Source organism: Phyllobates terribilis, unplaced genomic scaffold (genome assembly GCF_046119375.1).
Source record: "Phyllobates terribilis strain yellow unplaced genomic scaffold, ASM4611937v1 Scaffold_13__5_contigs__length_258822181, whole genome shotgun sequence".
Classification (NCBI taxonomy): domain Eukaryota; kingdom Metazoa; phylum Chordata; class Amphibia; order Anura; family Dendrobatidae; genus Phyllobates; species Phyllobates terribilis.
The window spans coordinates 189,173,358-189,189,531 of NW_027362773.1; the positions used below are offsets into that span (position 1 = coordinate 189,173,358).

Below are 16,174 nucleotides of genomic sequence, written 5' to 3' on the forward strand. Positions count from 1 at the left end.
CTTTTTCAGATTATGCATAATGTCGCCTCCTAGTGCACAGCAGCATAACACCCATGGCCCTGTGTCCCCCAATTAAAGGCTAAGAGAGATTTTACGGTGAGTACACAAAAATCTCCTTTTTTCATGCTCGGTGCCTGGGGAATCTGCAGTCTTATCAGTGGTGGCATAAAATCTGCAGCATCTACAAGCTGTTCTCTATAGAAATTTAGAAATTGTAAGCGCTGCTCTAAAGCTGGCCGATGCACACTGTTTGCTCCCGATTACAGCCAACTTTCAGCATCTGAGAGTTCAGGTTCTCCACTGCACCACCATGTCATCCACTTCACCACCATGTCATCCACTTCACCACCATGTCATCCACTGCACCATCATGTTATCCACATGCTCGATATCGCTCCTGTCAAACAGGAGTATACCAGTCCCCGGTCAAGTATGAAGCATGGGGAGTGGTGTGCTCCTGCAGAAGATGAGACTAACCCTTTAAAGGCCTAATTTAATAGTGATTTTTGGACTTTATGTTCTTAACAAACGTGAAAATATGTGAGCGTCCACCATCTAAATCCTATTTGTATTTGTCAGGTACAAGTTACGACTACGTGAGAGAATTTAAGAGGAGCACCGGCATCTGGCATCACACCAAGCAGTTGCTGCCGTCCGACCTCCGCCGCACAGGTTGTGCAGCGCTGCGCATCGCGAACTGCCGTCTTTTCCGGCTCCAACTACAGCAAGGATTCTTTCGCATCAGAGTCAACCCCTCGTGATCCTCTGGTAAAGACTGCACGACCACCCAACCCATCGCAAGCCAGACAGCTTCATTATGGGGGTAAAAAAAAAACACGAGAGAAACAAAAAATAAATGGCGCCTGCCATGCTGCAGCCTTCACATACAGTTGGTATGTAGACGTGGAGTACCGACGAGAGACTCCATGCAGACGCTGTAAAGGCTTGGGGGTTGGGGTCATTAGGTATCATGTCTGTACTGATATCTTATATCACATTGCTTTATGCTTTCTGGGGTTTGGTAATTTTTAGTTTTTAAGCATGAGGCAATGTCGTAGTTTAGCAAGCTTTAATATGCAAAACGCCATATATCGGCACAGCTAGAAAAAGACAATCTCGTTTGCGTCGTCGACTGCACTTTTCGTGCCTTAAAGGGTATCATCGTCTTTAATCCTATGCTTAAAGGAGAGCTCCTATTTTCTCCCCTGTGCTAGAAGAGTGAAGGTTCAATTCTTCATTGGTCGTTATAAAACATAGCAGGAAAGTGTTGTCATAGGGACATGGGTGCAAAATATCTTTATAGTTTGACCAGAATCGCTTTTAAATGAACATATATATTTTAAGATGAGTTCTCCTTTAACACTACTGGATAGTTCTTTTTTTTGTTTTAATTCATATTTTAATATACTGATGAATCTCAAAAGCAAGCCTTAGGGCTTGTTCACACGTGGCTTTTTTATTTATTTATTTTTTTAATGTGTTTAAAAGTAAGTGAGATTACTAAAAACTCATGCACACGCTGCTTTATTTTTTTCTTTGCGGGTTTAAACCATCGTTATTTTTTTTTTTAAATATTATAGTTTATTTTCAGCATTTTTTATTTGGTGCAGAACAAAATAACATTGCAAAAACACCACATGTGAACGTACCCATACTGTATTCCTATGAGCTGACCACTACATTGCTCAGGATGGCTGCTGCTAAGAAATCAATTCTTCTGTTTCTGTTTACTTTGGAAATGGGGCCAATATTACCTGCGTGATCGAATTTACTAATTAATCGGCGAATAGTGGAAGTTACAGGATATATGCCGCTATACGTGACACACTGCAATGGCTAGAGGGTGCAAATGATGGAAGGGTCACATCATGTTAAAAATTATTAAAAGTAAAGCAGTCTGCAAAAGGCCAACCTATCAAAATATCCAATTATTTAAATTCTGTGAATATTTTCCTTTAAAAAAAAAGTGCAATAATTCCCGGTTTTTATTCACCTCACCTTCCCTAAAAAATGCAATCAAAAAGTTGTATACTTCCACAAGTTATACCAATGAAAGCTACAATTTGCCAGAAGGACCTCGACCGCCGGACCCATCTGCGGGACGGAGATGCAGCCGGGAGATGACCGGCGTGAGGCGCTCATCTCCCGGCCGGTAACAGCAGAAGGACCCCGACCGCCGGACCCATCTGCGGGACGGAGATGCAGCCGGGAGATGACCGGCGTGAGGCGCTCATCTCCCGGCCGGTAGCAGCGGAAGGACCGCCGGCGTCGCTGACCTCCATGCGGAAGGGAGGACCAGGGAGCGGCGCTGCGGGTCGGGATACTTCTGCTGCGAGCGCCCGCTCATGTCCCGGGTTCTCGCAGCGGAAGTACTGCTTCGCTGATTAGTCGCGCCCGGTCAGCTGCATGCATATTCTAGATTACCCGATGCATTAGAATCGGGCCACCATCTAGTATATTTATAAAATTCATTATATAATAAATATATATATATATATATATATATATATATATATTTATAACCTTTTTTGAATTATAATATATTTTTTAATGTATATATTATAATATATATCTATATATATATATATTATATTAAAAGCATAATAAAAAATATAATATATATTTGTTTGTTTTTTTACCATTCTACTGATTTGGAAAATTAATTTTTGATCGTCGTAAACACAAAACACAATGGCGTACAATTGTAGGTTGTTTTTTTTTTTTCACCATTTGACCTCACTTACATTTTTTTCTCGTTTTCAGTGCATTATATGATCGTGAATAGTGTCATTCAAAATTTAGTTGTTCTGCACAAATGAGTCCTTGTATGACTGTCGACGGGGAAAAAAACCTAAATTACGGAGCTCCTTTGGATAGATGTAGGGCTTTTCTTATGGGAGAGGCGCCACGGTTTTTTATCCCCTGGACCAATAGTTTAAAGATATGAAGAATGCGAATGTTGGTTAGGATATGGATATTATGGGGTTAACCAGGCTAAAATATGGGTGAATGGGCTCCATTTGTGAGGTCAGTAATGGGTAAATTGCATCCTCATGTTAATTTGGTGCAGGGAAAAGGCTGAAATGGAGCGAAGGAAGAGTGAAGAGGCCAAGGAAGTATTACACTGTTCATTATTTTCTGGTTATTTATTGTACTTTTTTAGTTTTTAAAATGAATTTTTTGACACTTCAGGAGACTTGAATCATTCTGTGCTTACTCCTGCTTGTCATAACCATGCAGTCTGACTGCTGGGACCCATTTCTGCTGTTTAGTTCTGACAAGTGATGGTAATTGTGGGGAGAAAAAGAACAATTTTGAGAACTTTGTTGTCCCTTTACTAAATTTCCGACATGGTGGTGCAGTGGACGACTTGGTGGTGCAGTGGACGACATGGTGGTGAAGTGGATGACCTTTCTTTGCATTGTTGTAGTCTGTCACCTTTTGCTCGTTGCTGTGCCTTACCGATGAGTAACGCAACTTTGTTCCAGTCGTTGTGAGCGTCAAGTTAGTGGTGGAATTCATTGTCAGGATGTCGTTGTCTGCTCCTCAAGCAGGTATTGTTGACAGGTTAGGTGCCGTTTTAAAGGTTGCTTCCTTTTGAAAAGGTGCCCCTCTTGGCCATGTTTAGTATTGCAGCTGCGTTCTATTCTTGTGAATTGGACTGAACTGCAATATACCGGTCATAAAAACCCATAGAAAAGCATTTCTGGAAGAAAGCAGCCATGCTTTTCTAATCTTAAGCAACTCCTTTTAACTTTGCCATTTGAGTAGATTTTTAATATTGTCTCTATTGGCGTGTGAGTTTTATGATGGATTTTACTTATTTGTTTACGCATTTCTTTGATTTGTCAAGACAAGTCGTATCACAATCCTGTTCTGGAGGCACATTCTTATTCTCCGCCTGCAACAGATGATTTATTTTACCAGCAGCAGCAGAAATAAAACTCGTGGGGTTGCATTCTTGTTTGCGAAACGTGTCCTGTCAGTTTCTGTATTGTTAGGCCTGTGGGTAAATTCTGTAGCGTTGATTTAGGTATTCCTTAAAAAGAAATTCTTGCGATCTTGAAAATGGAGGTTTCAGAGATCTACTTCAGCCCTGTGTCCCCATTCACACGGTCTTTCTGCAGAGCAACGGGTAAGGGTGACTTTAAAAAGGTTGTCCACGTTTTGGGACTTTTTTATTTAAATACAAATATTTGGGGCTAAACATAATTTTTGCAAATTTTGCACAATTTGTCTTCTACAGTCAACTTTAATGTGATCTATAGTTATAAATCAGCTGAGAGCAGCTCCAAAAAAGACAGATAAGAGTTACAAACTCTCCTGTCAGACTATCCGAATGAGCTCACTGACAGATTCTCAGTTAACTCATCTGCAGACAGTAAAACACAGCGGCTATAGTAGGCAAACGGGGCAAAATTTTTAATGAAATCCAATTGCAAAAAAAGAATATATATATTTTTTTTTTTAGCCCCAAGCTGTCATTGTTTTAACCACCTTGCAATATGTAGATCTACAGTAATATAAATCTAGTCAAGTCGTAGAGAAAAATTCACTGCAAAGTTTCCCTTAGAATATTTTTTATTTTAAACTTGTTTTATTGAATGATACCAAGGATACCACAAGATGGGTGACTGTAACAAAATGTATTCCTTACAGCAGCATTAATTATGTGTGGAGGAAAGGATTCTTTACAGTTAGTACTGCATTCATTATGTGTGGCGGAAAGGATTCTTTACAGTTAGAGCAGCATTCATTATGCTCCACGTATATACTCCACATTGTACTCCAGTTAGAGCAGCATTCATTATGTGGAGGAAAGGATTTTTTACAGTTAGTGCTGCATTCATTATGTGTGGAGGAAAGGATTGTTTAGTTGGTGCTGCATTCATTATGTGTGGATGAAAGGACTCTTTACAGTTAGTGCCGCATTCATTATGTGTGGAGGAAAGGATTCTTTACAGTTAGTGTCGCATTCATTATGCGTGGAGGAAAGGATTGTTTAGTTGGTGCTGCATTCATTATGTGTGGAGGAAAGGATTCTTTACAGTTAGTGCCGCATTCATTATGTGTGGAGGAAAGGATTGTTTAGTTGGTGCTGCATTCATTTTGTGTGGGGGGAAGGATTGTTTACAGTTAGTACTGCATTCATTATGTGTGGAGGAAAGGATTCTTTACAGTTCAGCATTCATTATGTGTGGATGAAAGGATTCTTTAGAGTTAGTGCCGCATTCATTATGTGTGGATGAAAGGATTCTTTACAGTTAGGGCCGCATTTATTATGTGTGGAGGAAAGGATTCTTTACAGTTAGTTCAGCATTCATTGTGTGGATGAAAGGATTCTTTACAGTTAGTGCTGCATTCATTATGCGTGGAGGAAAGGATTGTTTACCGTTAGGGCCTCATTCATTATGTGTGGAGGAAAGGATTGTTTACCGTTAGGGCCTCATTCATTATGTGTGGAGGAAAGGATTCATTATGTGTGGAGGAAAGGATTCTTTACAGTTAGGGCCTCATTCATTATGTGTGGAGGAAAGGATTCTTTACAGTTAGTGCCGCATTCATTATGCATGGTGGAAAGGATTCTTTACAGTTAGCAGCATTAATTATGTGGAGGGAAGAATTCTTTACAGTTAGAGCAGCATACTATAACAGCATTTATAATGGGGCTGCCTGCTTTTCTTATGTGATAGAAAAGGTTGAACTTGATTGAGCTGTGTCTTTTTTTTTTTTTCAATCCATGTGACGCTCCATAGTGGCCAATATGGCTGATGAAGAAGTTGGGGTCTTTTGGTGAACACGAGGAATAATACAGCACACAATTATGTAATTTTACAGGCTATAAACCGAAATCTGGAGGTAGTCCAAGTATTGGGGTTACTTGCTGTATGGCTTTTCTGCTTCTTGGCAGTGTCCAGCACAGCGCCTCGTCCCGGGTATATGGTATACAGTACCTCCATTCTGTCCTCTTGCCTTTCTTCTGCACATACACTCATTACACTTTGTACTTTCCTATTCTTTACTCATCGGTAATGTTGCTTTCCTTGTCTCCCTGCCAGATTGTACGACACACATATTCCGTAGGATTACAAAAGCTTGGAAACAGACGGGAGGCAGCGTAACATAGCTCCATCCTCCCAAAGGCTTATTCATTGTTGTTGGGAAGGGCTAAAAAGGCAACAAATATTTCTTTAACCCGAGCAGCAAACAATGCGGGCATTGATGAGGCACGAGGCTGAAGGGCATTTCTAGGTAGGCCACACATGCCTTGCTCTTACGCCATTCTGCGGAGCCCAGTCGTTAGATTCAGTCAACTTTTAGTTTAGGATCAGTATAGAAGTCGTAGAATAACAATAGTGCCATAGCGGAGAAATCAAACATTGAAGCCAAATTAGCCCAAAAGTAAACTGGGGGTATGTTGATTCTCCTAGAAGACAAGAACACCCCCCCAATGCACTTCCAGGCTAATTTGCATGTGGCTTCAAAGCTTGATTATCCTTTATGGCACATGGAATTACTACAAGACAGGTATCACTTTTATTGTTCTATAACTTATACAAATGCCACTAGTTACAGTTGAATCCTAATAAATTTCCTTTAAGTGCCTTTAAATTTTATAGGTAAGTACACATCTTAAAGGGAGTGTGTCAGCCAAAATTCAAAGTATAATCTAAGCACATACCCTTATGGGGGTATAGCCCTTTGCAGAAATTGAAGTGTAGGCATAGATGTTAAATAGGGTGTTGGTGCACCCCGGGTGTGGCCAAGAATCTCATGGCACCCTTCAGCTCACTGATTTTTATATGCCCTGCCTTCTTCACTAGTGATTGACAACACCAGCTTGCCTGGAGTGAGCACTGTTTGCAGAAAAAGCTTATGCAAGACAGTGAGAGACATGCAGAATTAATGGGTGCAATGTGAGCCTCTTGGCTACACCAAGGGTGCACCGAGCACCCAAATTAGCATATTGGATTACACTTCCTTTTCTGTAGAACTGAGGCAGCAATTACATCCAATTTGTGCCTGACCTCAATTCCCTCCTGTGAGATTGTCAGGTAACTCGTGACAATCACAAAATATAACCTATCCCCCCCACTTTCCCAGTTTGGGTATATACCATTCGATGCTTATTGGGATAGTTTAGACCATTCAGTGAAATCTGTTATTTTACATTGTCATTTCTCTACCATACAGATACATAGTTGGCTGAAAATAGCTCCACATTTAATTTCGGAGTCTCTGTTTATCTTAAACTTCTCAGACCTGTTTGCTTTCGGCTGTATTTTTAGACGAGTGGCGTCAGAGCTTGTAGTTTTATGGAGACCCCACTGCACGGTTTTCATGGCGGAAGATCATAGTTTTCCTAATGCTGACATTACAAACACTGCGAGACCTACGAGAACCTATAGCCTCCGTGACCGCAAAACAAAATGTGAAAGTTAGTGCAATTAGTGGTAGGTTTTGCAATCTTGACTGTCTGAATCTTACTTTGCTTCCAGTAATGGCTGTCCCATAGTACGGGCAAAGGTCAGAATACTTAAGACACAAGCAGTTTATTTAATAACAGAAATAAGCATTCAGCATCTGTGATGCGATGTGATAAAGGATATGTTACGTCATGGAGTTCTTAAATGTTCCTTTTACATTAAATAAAAATAGATTTAATATAAAATGCATAAACAATATGCTGCATGTGCCCTTGTTTGGCCACCCTGTGGTTGTAATATATCTTGCAGCTCATTATGGGAGACGTTGATGCTGCATGTGCCCTTATTTGGCCACCCTGTGGTGGTAATATATCTTGCAGCTCATTATGGGAGACGTTGATTTTGCATGTGCCCTTGTTTGACCACCCTGTGGTTGTAATATATCTTGCAGCTCATTATGGGAGACGTTGATGCTGCATGTGCCCTTGTTTGACCACCCTGTGGTTATAATATATCTTGCAGCTCATTATGGGAGACGTTGATGCTGCATGTGCCCTTATTTGGCCACCCTCTGGTTGTAATATATCTTGCAGCTCATTATGGGAGACGTTGATGCTGCATGTGCCCTTATTTGGCCACCCTGTGGTGGTAATATATCTTTCAGCTCATTATGGGAGACGTTGATGCTGCATGTGCCCTTATTTGGCCACCCTGTGGTGGTAATATATCTTGCAGCTCATTATGGGAGACGTTGATTTTGCATGTGCCCTTGTTTGACCACCCTGTGGTTGTAATATATCTTGCAGCTCATTATGGGAGACGTTGATGCTGCATGTGCCCTTGTTTGACCACCCTGTGGTTATAATATATCTTGCAGCTCATTATGGGAGACGTTGATGCTGCATGTGCCCTTATTTGGCCACCCTCTGGTTGTAATATATCTTGCAGCTCATTATGGGAGACGTTGATGCTGCATGTGCCCTTGTTTGGCCACCCTCTGGTTGTAATATATCTTACAGCTCATTATGGGAGACGTTGATGCTGCATGTGCCCTTGTTTGGCCACCCTCTGGTTGTGATACATTAAGGGTTGTCCTTGTTAAATAAAAATTCCAGCACTGCTCTAAGATAATCACTAACACCATATTCGCCAGGTTAAGCGCTTCTAGTTCTTTGGTCCCCGATTTACTTATTGGCTGCGGTGGTCAAATGCCTATAATGGGCTGTCCAGCTAATGACGTCCCTTTCCAGTTAAGAGCAGCAAAAAAAACCTGGACATGCCCTGTAAATATTGGTTTCCAAAATTGGTGCAAATCTTGGAGGTGCAGTTGGGTGAAGGAGGGTGGATGGAAAGGGGACTGTGTCTTACTCATGATGGATGGCTTACTATGTTCCTCAATGAAACCTTATTCAGCGATTTTGATCCCTTCTCCCATTCTGAGAACAGCTTTGGTCACCTCTGTGGGTTTAGCTGGTACAGGTAGTGGAATTTTTCGTGTGACTGTGGGGGTTCGGGAGCCTTGTGGTGTCTACTAGTGTTGAGCGAGTATGTTCTATTAACCCTTTCGCAGAGTATGCTCGGGTCTATTTCTTACACATTCCTCACATGTAATAAAGCTGTCAAACAGTCACAAATCATGCACACAGGAGCGATTCAACCTTATCACCGAGCAGCTATAAATACTCGGAGTTCGGTCCGAGCATACTCGGAACAGAACATACTCGCTCAACCCTAGTGTCTACTTAAGGGTTAGGCTACATTCCGACAAATGTTGTTGTACTTGGACCATTGGGGTCCGCAAGCTGTGGTCCGTGCGCATGTCCGCATTGCAGGAGGTGGAAGAGCCACCTGCCATCCATCTCCTCCCCAAAGTGGATGCTACTAATGCATGCTGCAATTTTTCAGTCCGTGTGAAAAACTTTGCTCATGCACTTTGTCTGTTGACTAACATCTGTCAGCGTACACATAAGCAGCACACCGCCCGAACCATAGAGGCAGATAACCTCACATCATCGCAAAGTAGATGGGCACAGCTTACCACCTCCTCCTTCCCGCACATAGCACTGAGCATATCTCATAGACGTGAATACAGTTTTTTGTTGTTTTTTTACTTTTATTCCCCATGTGCCTGCTTTTTAAGCAATACTTTAGAAATATTATAACTAAAATGGTTGTCGTGTAATAATGTAAAGAGAGAGAAAACATTGAAATAAAAGTTTTATTATAGATAATTGATAATTATATAGACTTAATCTCTGTAACCCCCTGTATGATCATGTCAAATATTTGTTACTCTTATCCGGTACAGAAAGGGTTGTCCCTTGGTTCAGTGGTTTCGCAATGGATACGGCTGCCAGGCTTCTGTCACCACCTCCTGACAGATTGGCAAATGTTTCCAATTTTCCTTACAAAGTCAACATACTGCGGCCTTACTACAGTCCTGGGTGCAAACACGAATAATCTTCACAGTATTATACACTTAGTATACAGTATTAGTGGGACGAAAGGGAGCTCTTTGGTGACGCCACTGCGCCCCCTTTGGTGACGCCACTGCGCCCCCTTTGGTGACGCCACTGCGCCCCCTTTGGTGACGCCACTGCGCGCCCCCTTTGGTGACGCCACTGCGCCCCCTTTGGTGACGCCACTGCGCCCCCTTTGGTGACGCCACTGCGCCCCCTTTGGTGACGCCACTGCGCCCCCTTTGGTGACGCCACGGCGCCCCCTTTGGTGACGCCACGGCGCCCGCTTTGGTGACGCCACGGCGCCCGCTTTGGTGACGCCACGGCGCCCGCTTTGGTGACGCCACGGCGCGCCCTTTGGTGACGCCACGGCGCGCCCTTTGGTGACGCCACGGCGCGCCCTTTGGTGACGCCACGGCGCGCCCTTTGGTGACGCCACGGCGCGCCCTTTGGTGACCCCACTGCTCGTGCATTTATTAAATTTACTTTGCTCAGGGTCTTAATTTTTACACGCGCCCCATGACGCATTCTTTTGTGTTTGGACTTGGGCTCTTTTTTGTCTTTTTGCTTCTCACATGTAAGAAACAGTTTGTATTTTGTGTGTTGCCGATGATTAAATTGTCCTTTGGCGTCACCATGGAGATGGGGAATTTCTGACTAGAGATCAAATGGTACGCAGTACATACTATCCGGGTGAGATGGGAACAAACACAATGCTCTACACGACTGGAGCGACTAAGGAACACTTCACAAGTGCCATGAAATATGTTTAATATTTAGACCTTTCAATTTTTTTTATTTTTTGTTTGTGAGGTAAAATCATTTTACAAATCTGCTAGGAATAAAATTTAAGTAAAGAAATAACCTGTTTTTTATAATTTTTTTTTTTTATATAGGCTTCACTTATTACCAATAGGCCCAAAAGGTCTTGTTGCCTATAGCAACCAGTCATTTTCACAGGATCTGAAATAAAAGCTGAACTCTGATTGGTTTTCATAGATAGTGATGAGGCACTCTATTGTTTTTTCAGGATTTATTCATGGGGTCGAGGGAGACTTTTTGTCAATCTGTGTGTTTTTATGGCTACGTAGAGTAAAATTTATCACACGTATCTTTCTCGCTTACAGTAACCAATCACAGCGCAGCTTACATTGTAAAACAGCAGTTAAAGAAATGAAAGCTGAGTGCTGATTGGTTGCTATGGACAACGAGGCCTATCTTTTTAAAAGACCATCCATTTACTTCATTCGGCAACAACCATCGTCATCCATACATAGTCATTGGTCTGAAGAGATGTGTCTGAATTAATCATTCCTCTCTACAAGCCCCTACTTTTTAATAAAAAATTTTTAGGGATTGTAACTTTTGCTCAAAATCCACTAAATTTATCATAATGCTGCATGTAGTAGTCAAATTTTCAGTTTTTCTTGGGATATGAACACTTTTATTTACAGCTTTTTACCTCGGAGACCGACCACCGCTGCTAGGCAGCAGACTATGTGCAGTGCTTACAAGCTCTTTTCTATTGAGCTTGTAAGCACAGTATTGAAGCTGGTGGCCATAGGTACTGTTACCTCCTAATCACTGCTAGCTTCAGTGTAACGCTTACAAGATAGACAACAGCAGTGGTCGGTCTTCTAGGCAACAAGCTGTAAACAAAAGAAAAATGTTAATATCTCAAGAACGGCTGCACATGTTAATAAGCAGTAAATTGCAAAAGTGCTCATATTTACATGCCCGATCCATCTATGAAGATGGAAATAGCATTTTGAAGCCATGTAATGGTTGCCAGTAACCTGCCTCAGGGAATATTACATATTAATATTGCATATTACAGCTCCGGTCCCTGCAAAATGGAGACTGTTAGCAAGTATGCTGTATTACTGAGGTACTCTATCCTAGAAGCTTTGCTGTAATGAGGCACCATATAGCGGCACATGCACTTACATACTGTTGTGCAGTATTATAGGTACCTTATTTGTCTCTAGAGGCTGAATGCCCATGGCTTTGTTGTTTATATGTGTCTTCATTGTGATAAATGGAGGACGTATCCATTGCAGTGAACTATTTAAAGAGAACCTGACTGCTTAATCATCCCGTCTGAACGCCGGGCAGCATGGATCAGTCCAGACATGAATCTGCTGTCAGGTTCCCTTTAAAGGCCACTTTGCATATTCTTCCAGCATTGCTTAACTGCTTCTGGTCATAGCACCTGCCTTAATATTGTAGTATGTACAATGCTGGGGAGTGCACAATATTCCTTATTTTATGTGGGCATCAGAATTACATTCTTATGCTGAACATCATCAGATCAAGGCTCTAGTGGTCTGATGTTTACCAGAAATGACAGCTGGAATTTGGCCCGTAATGATTCCCCTTTTGTTTGCACCAGTGAATGGGGATCTGGGACCCAACTTGGCATAATCCTTGATGTTTATTGGTCTTAAAGAGGAACAATTCAGTACTGTGCTTTAATATTTTACCTTTTGCACATTTATTCTAGATAGATGAAGATCAAGCATCAATTGTCTACCAACTATAGTCATTTTCCCCCCATGCAAAACCGCTCCAGGGCTTCAGAGTTCATTCACATTTCTGTATTATGGCTACGTTCCCACAAAAGAGTTTTTGGTGTTTCAGATTTTCCGCACTCATTAAGTAAAATAGGTTACTTGCATTTTTTTTCAAAAATACACTGCATAAAAAAAATCAACAGAAAGTCATCGTGGGAACGTAGCCTAATAGTATTAGTGTCGCTGCAAAAAAAAAAAATATGGAGACATTAGGGAGTAAGTAGGGTGCCATATATATAGACCACTATGTCCCGGTAAAGGAGAGAGGTAACAGCCATCCTGCAGAGCCTTGCCTGATAGAAAAGATTGTTAAGAGAAAAATACTACCTTGCTGGCTAAACCATTGGCAAAAACAGGTTTGAAACTCAGACTTCTGTCTGCCTCCTACATGACACTAATATAAACTAAATAGTTAGCAGTCAGCAGGCCAGGTGTAGCCTGTTGGGAAAGAGGCAACTTTATTCTTAAGACGTCCTTCCCACATCAGCTCCGCAAGCAAGTGTGCAATTTTTTTTTTTACATTCTATCCCAGCTCATTGCGATTGATAAAGGTTGAACAATACAACGCATTCGTGTGACGCACTTATACATATTCAGCACTTTAATAACTTCACCAATTCTTGAAAAGCGATGTTACATGTCAAAGCATATTAGATTACTACTGATAGTGTTACTATTTTGACCTCCTTTGTACTGAGTGGGTTTTTCTATACGTGGGGGGAAAAAAAGTTGTAAATGAACTTTTTGTGTATGCTGGAGAAGAGTTGTGCTGTTTTTGTTGCGAGTCTGATTCAAAACTTGAAATCTTTCTAAAGAGGTCCACACCAAAGTTTGTCTGTCCGTCTTAAAATGTGCTTTTTTTTTTTTAATAAGAAAAAATAATAAAAAAAATTATTCACATTACACTTGTGTTTTTTTGTTTATTTTAAATTACAGAGCGCCATTTGTTGTATGGATGTCAGAAAATAACACAAAGCCATTTTGCCAGTTATATATTATTGTCGCTCTTAATGACTCAATGGGAGTCTGTCACCACAAAATGACTGTTCAAACAAAGCACAGGTGCTTGATACAACCTTGGCTTGGCCGATCTACTCAATTTACCTTCTCATCTACTTGTTATCCATCTTGTTCTATCTTCCTCTTGCTCCTGTTGGCAGCATAAGAAGTTGAATGAAAGGCGCCCTGAAGTGCTTGGCCACACCAAGGGTGCACTGAGCGATTGTGCTTTGTTTGAACAGTCATTTTGTTCTGACTGTTAAAGATACATGCAATACTGATCTGTAACATGAGGCCTACTGTGGACCCTTTTAGTACCTCCACATGCTTTTAATTTTATATCGAAACATACAAATCCCAGGAAGATCGGATGCTTAAAAGGAAGCGACTCACAGAACACCGATGGACCTCCTGGGCTTGGCTTAGTGAATGTGGAAATGTACGGTAATTCCAAGAAAGTATGGGAATAATGAATCAAGTGTTTTAATGAAAAATGGTATAAAAAGAGTGGGGAGTATGCTCATAGTGATCAGATTCGAGCGCTATTTTTTTCAAAGGACCCTTTTGATTAGTTGCTTCTGCATCGGTTGTAGAAGTAAAGCTTTTAGAAAGTTGCAAAACTTTATTTTGTAGCCCAAAAAAAATCAATTTACATGAAAATAGTTTTTTTTTTAACCATTTCTAAGCAAGAATGGTTACTTCCCTACCAGGAACAAGGCCCCTAAATGGATCAGCCAGAGTCTAGAAGCCGGATCGACCGTAGCGATCACTCATGTGCTTTACTTGACAAACCCTTCACAATATCCTGAAAACTCATGGCATTCATGTCATAATGATAGTTGAGATGAAATATGTGAAAAATGATTTCCAGGTGCGGTATGTCGGGAACATCCATTTAAGGGAATCTACGTCTTTACTCGCTGTTGATGTCGGAAGTGTCATATAAAACATATGTTCTAAAGCTTAAACTGAACCTTCCGACCATCGACTTTAAATGAAACAGAAGCATTCTTGTTGAGGAGATGTCAGCCTACAACTTGAGAAAGCGTTTTATACTTCTCCGCAGATTATATGGACTCGAGGAGCCATTTCCTCCACAAGTCTTTAAGTGAAGAGCTTCCTTGCTTTGATCAGCGAACAAAGAGAGAAACCAGAATCTTGTTAATGGTCCTAAAATCATATCAAATATTGGCCAAGGTTGGAGAACGTTGACTACTTTAAAGTTCCTCACAAGAGTCTCGCCTCCTACGAGATCTGTTTGTAATGTGGTAAAACAATTTAACATTTTATAGGAGAAAGAAAGGTTGTAATAATCGAGTCTATTCAGGTATATGTACAAATGTTTGAGATCCTCTGGTAAGTACATAAGATATTGTTCTACATGATTTAAGACAGTTTAATATGAATTGTGGGCAACCTGTCATACGCTCCAATCTTTATGTAAAGTTTGATGACTAACATACGTGTGTAACGGTTTTATTTAACTACTTCCGGACTGCCCATCAACTATAATGATCTGGGCACTCCACACCTTTATCTGCATTCCCATTCTAAAACGTCAATGCAGTGTAAATGGCTTGCACAAGCTCCTGCAAGTGTGGGGGTGGGAAGAGGGTTGTCAGACACAGCCAGACTCCCCAGAGAGAAGAGAAATATGGTTTATTACCAGGTTTACATTCTCTATATATATATATGCACAATAATAGCACTGAACTAGCCCTTGTGTATAAAGATTAGGAATCACTGACTGTGCTTCCTCTGGACCTGTTTACATTATCTTTATATACAGTAATAGCACTGAACTGGCACTTGTGTATACAGATTAGAAATCACTGACTGTGCTTCTTCCACTGAACACATTTACATTCTCTATCTTTATATACAGTAATAGCACTGAACTAGCCCTTGTGTATAAAGATTAGAAATCACTGACTGTGCTTCCTCCTCTGGACCCGTTTACATTCTCTATCTTTATATAAAGTAATAGAACTGAACCAGCCCATGTGTATGCAGATTAGGAATCACTGACTGTGCTTCCTCCTCAGGATCCAGTGCTTATGTGATCGATGGGTGAAGGAAGGGAACCAGAGCTGCTAAGTCCTAGGAGAACCAGTCAGCTCTTCTATCAAGGCAGGAGTCTGAAATTCCCCTGTAACCCAGTGCTTTCCATGAGTTTTCCTTCTTGTTGTTGCAATTTTAATGTTGAGTGTATGTGTTATTTATATAAAATATATATATTTTATTATATAGAATTTCCTTTAATAATCCACCAAATTAGATAATTTCTTAGTTGCCTGCTGCACATTACTGCATTATTATCACAAGATCAGAAGACAGAACCAAGGAGCAAGTTCTAGTTGCTAAAATGGGGATAGCTGCAGATATGGTGTAACACTCTATTTTAGTTCTCCACCCTTACAAGTGCTTTTATAGACTTTTCTTGACTCTCTGATAATCCAGCATCTGTCAGTTCCCAAAAATATAATTCCAAAATAGGAATCCAAACAATTTCTGCTACTCTAATAAATGGAGTAAGACTCCTACTACCAAGCAGTGCTGACGCAGATGACTTTGCCACAGAAGACAAAGATTTCTTTCTGCCCCGACGTGGTGTAATCACTTAGCTGATGAGCAGCAATCGCTGTATGGATCATGTGTTGTTCTGAAAAACCTTCGAGAAAATATAGCTAGCAGGAAATTTGTTCTGCCAGCAGCT

General features: G+C 41.0%; 1 protein-coding gene across 1 annotated transcript in view; it reads left to right on the plus strand.

Annotated features, from left to right (window-relative positions):
• Nucleotides 1–12,577, plus strand: part of GAN (gigaxonin) — a 53,520-nt gene extending 40,943 nt beyond the window's left edge. The window contains exon 12 of the mRNA XM_073659131.1: nucleotides 580–12,577. Within this exon, the coding sequence (XP_073515232.1) occupies nucleotides 580–761 (182 nt within the window). The 3' untranslated portion in view covers nucleotides 762–12,577. The remainder of the gene's footprint in view (nucleotides 1–579) is intronic.
• The last annotated feature ends 3,597 nt before the right edge of the window (nucleotides 12,578–16,174 follow it).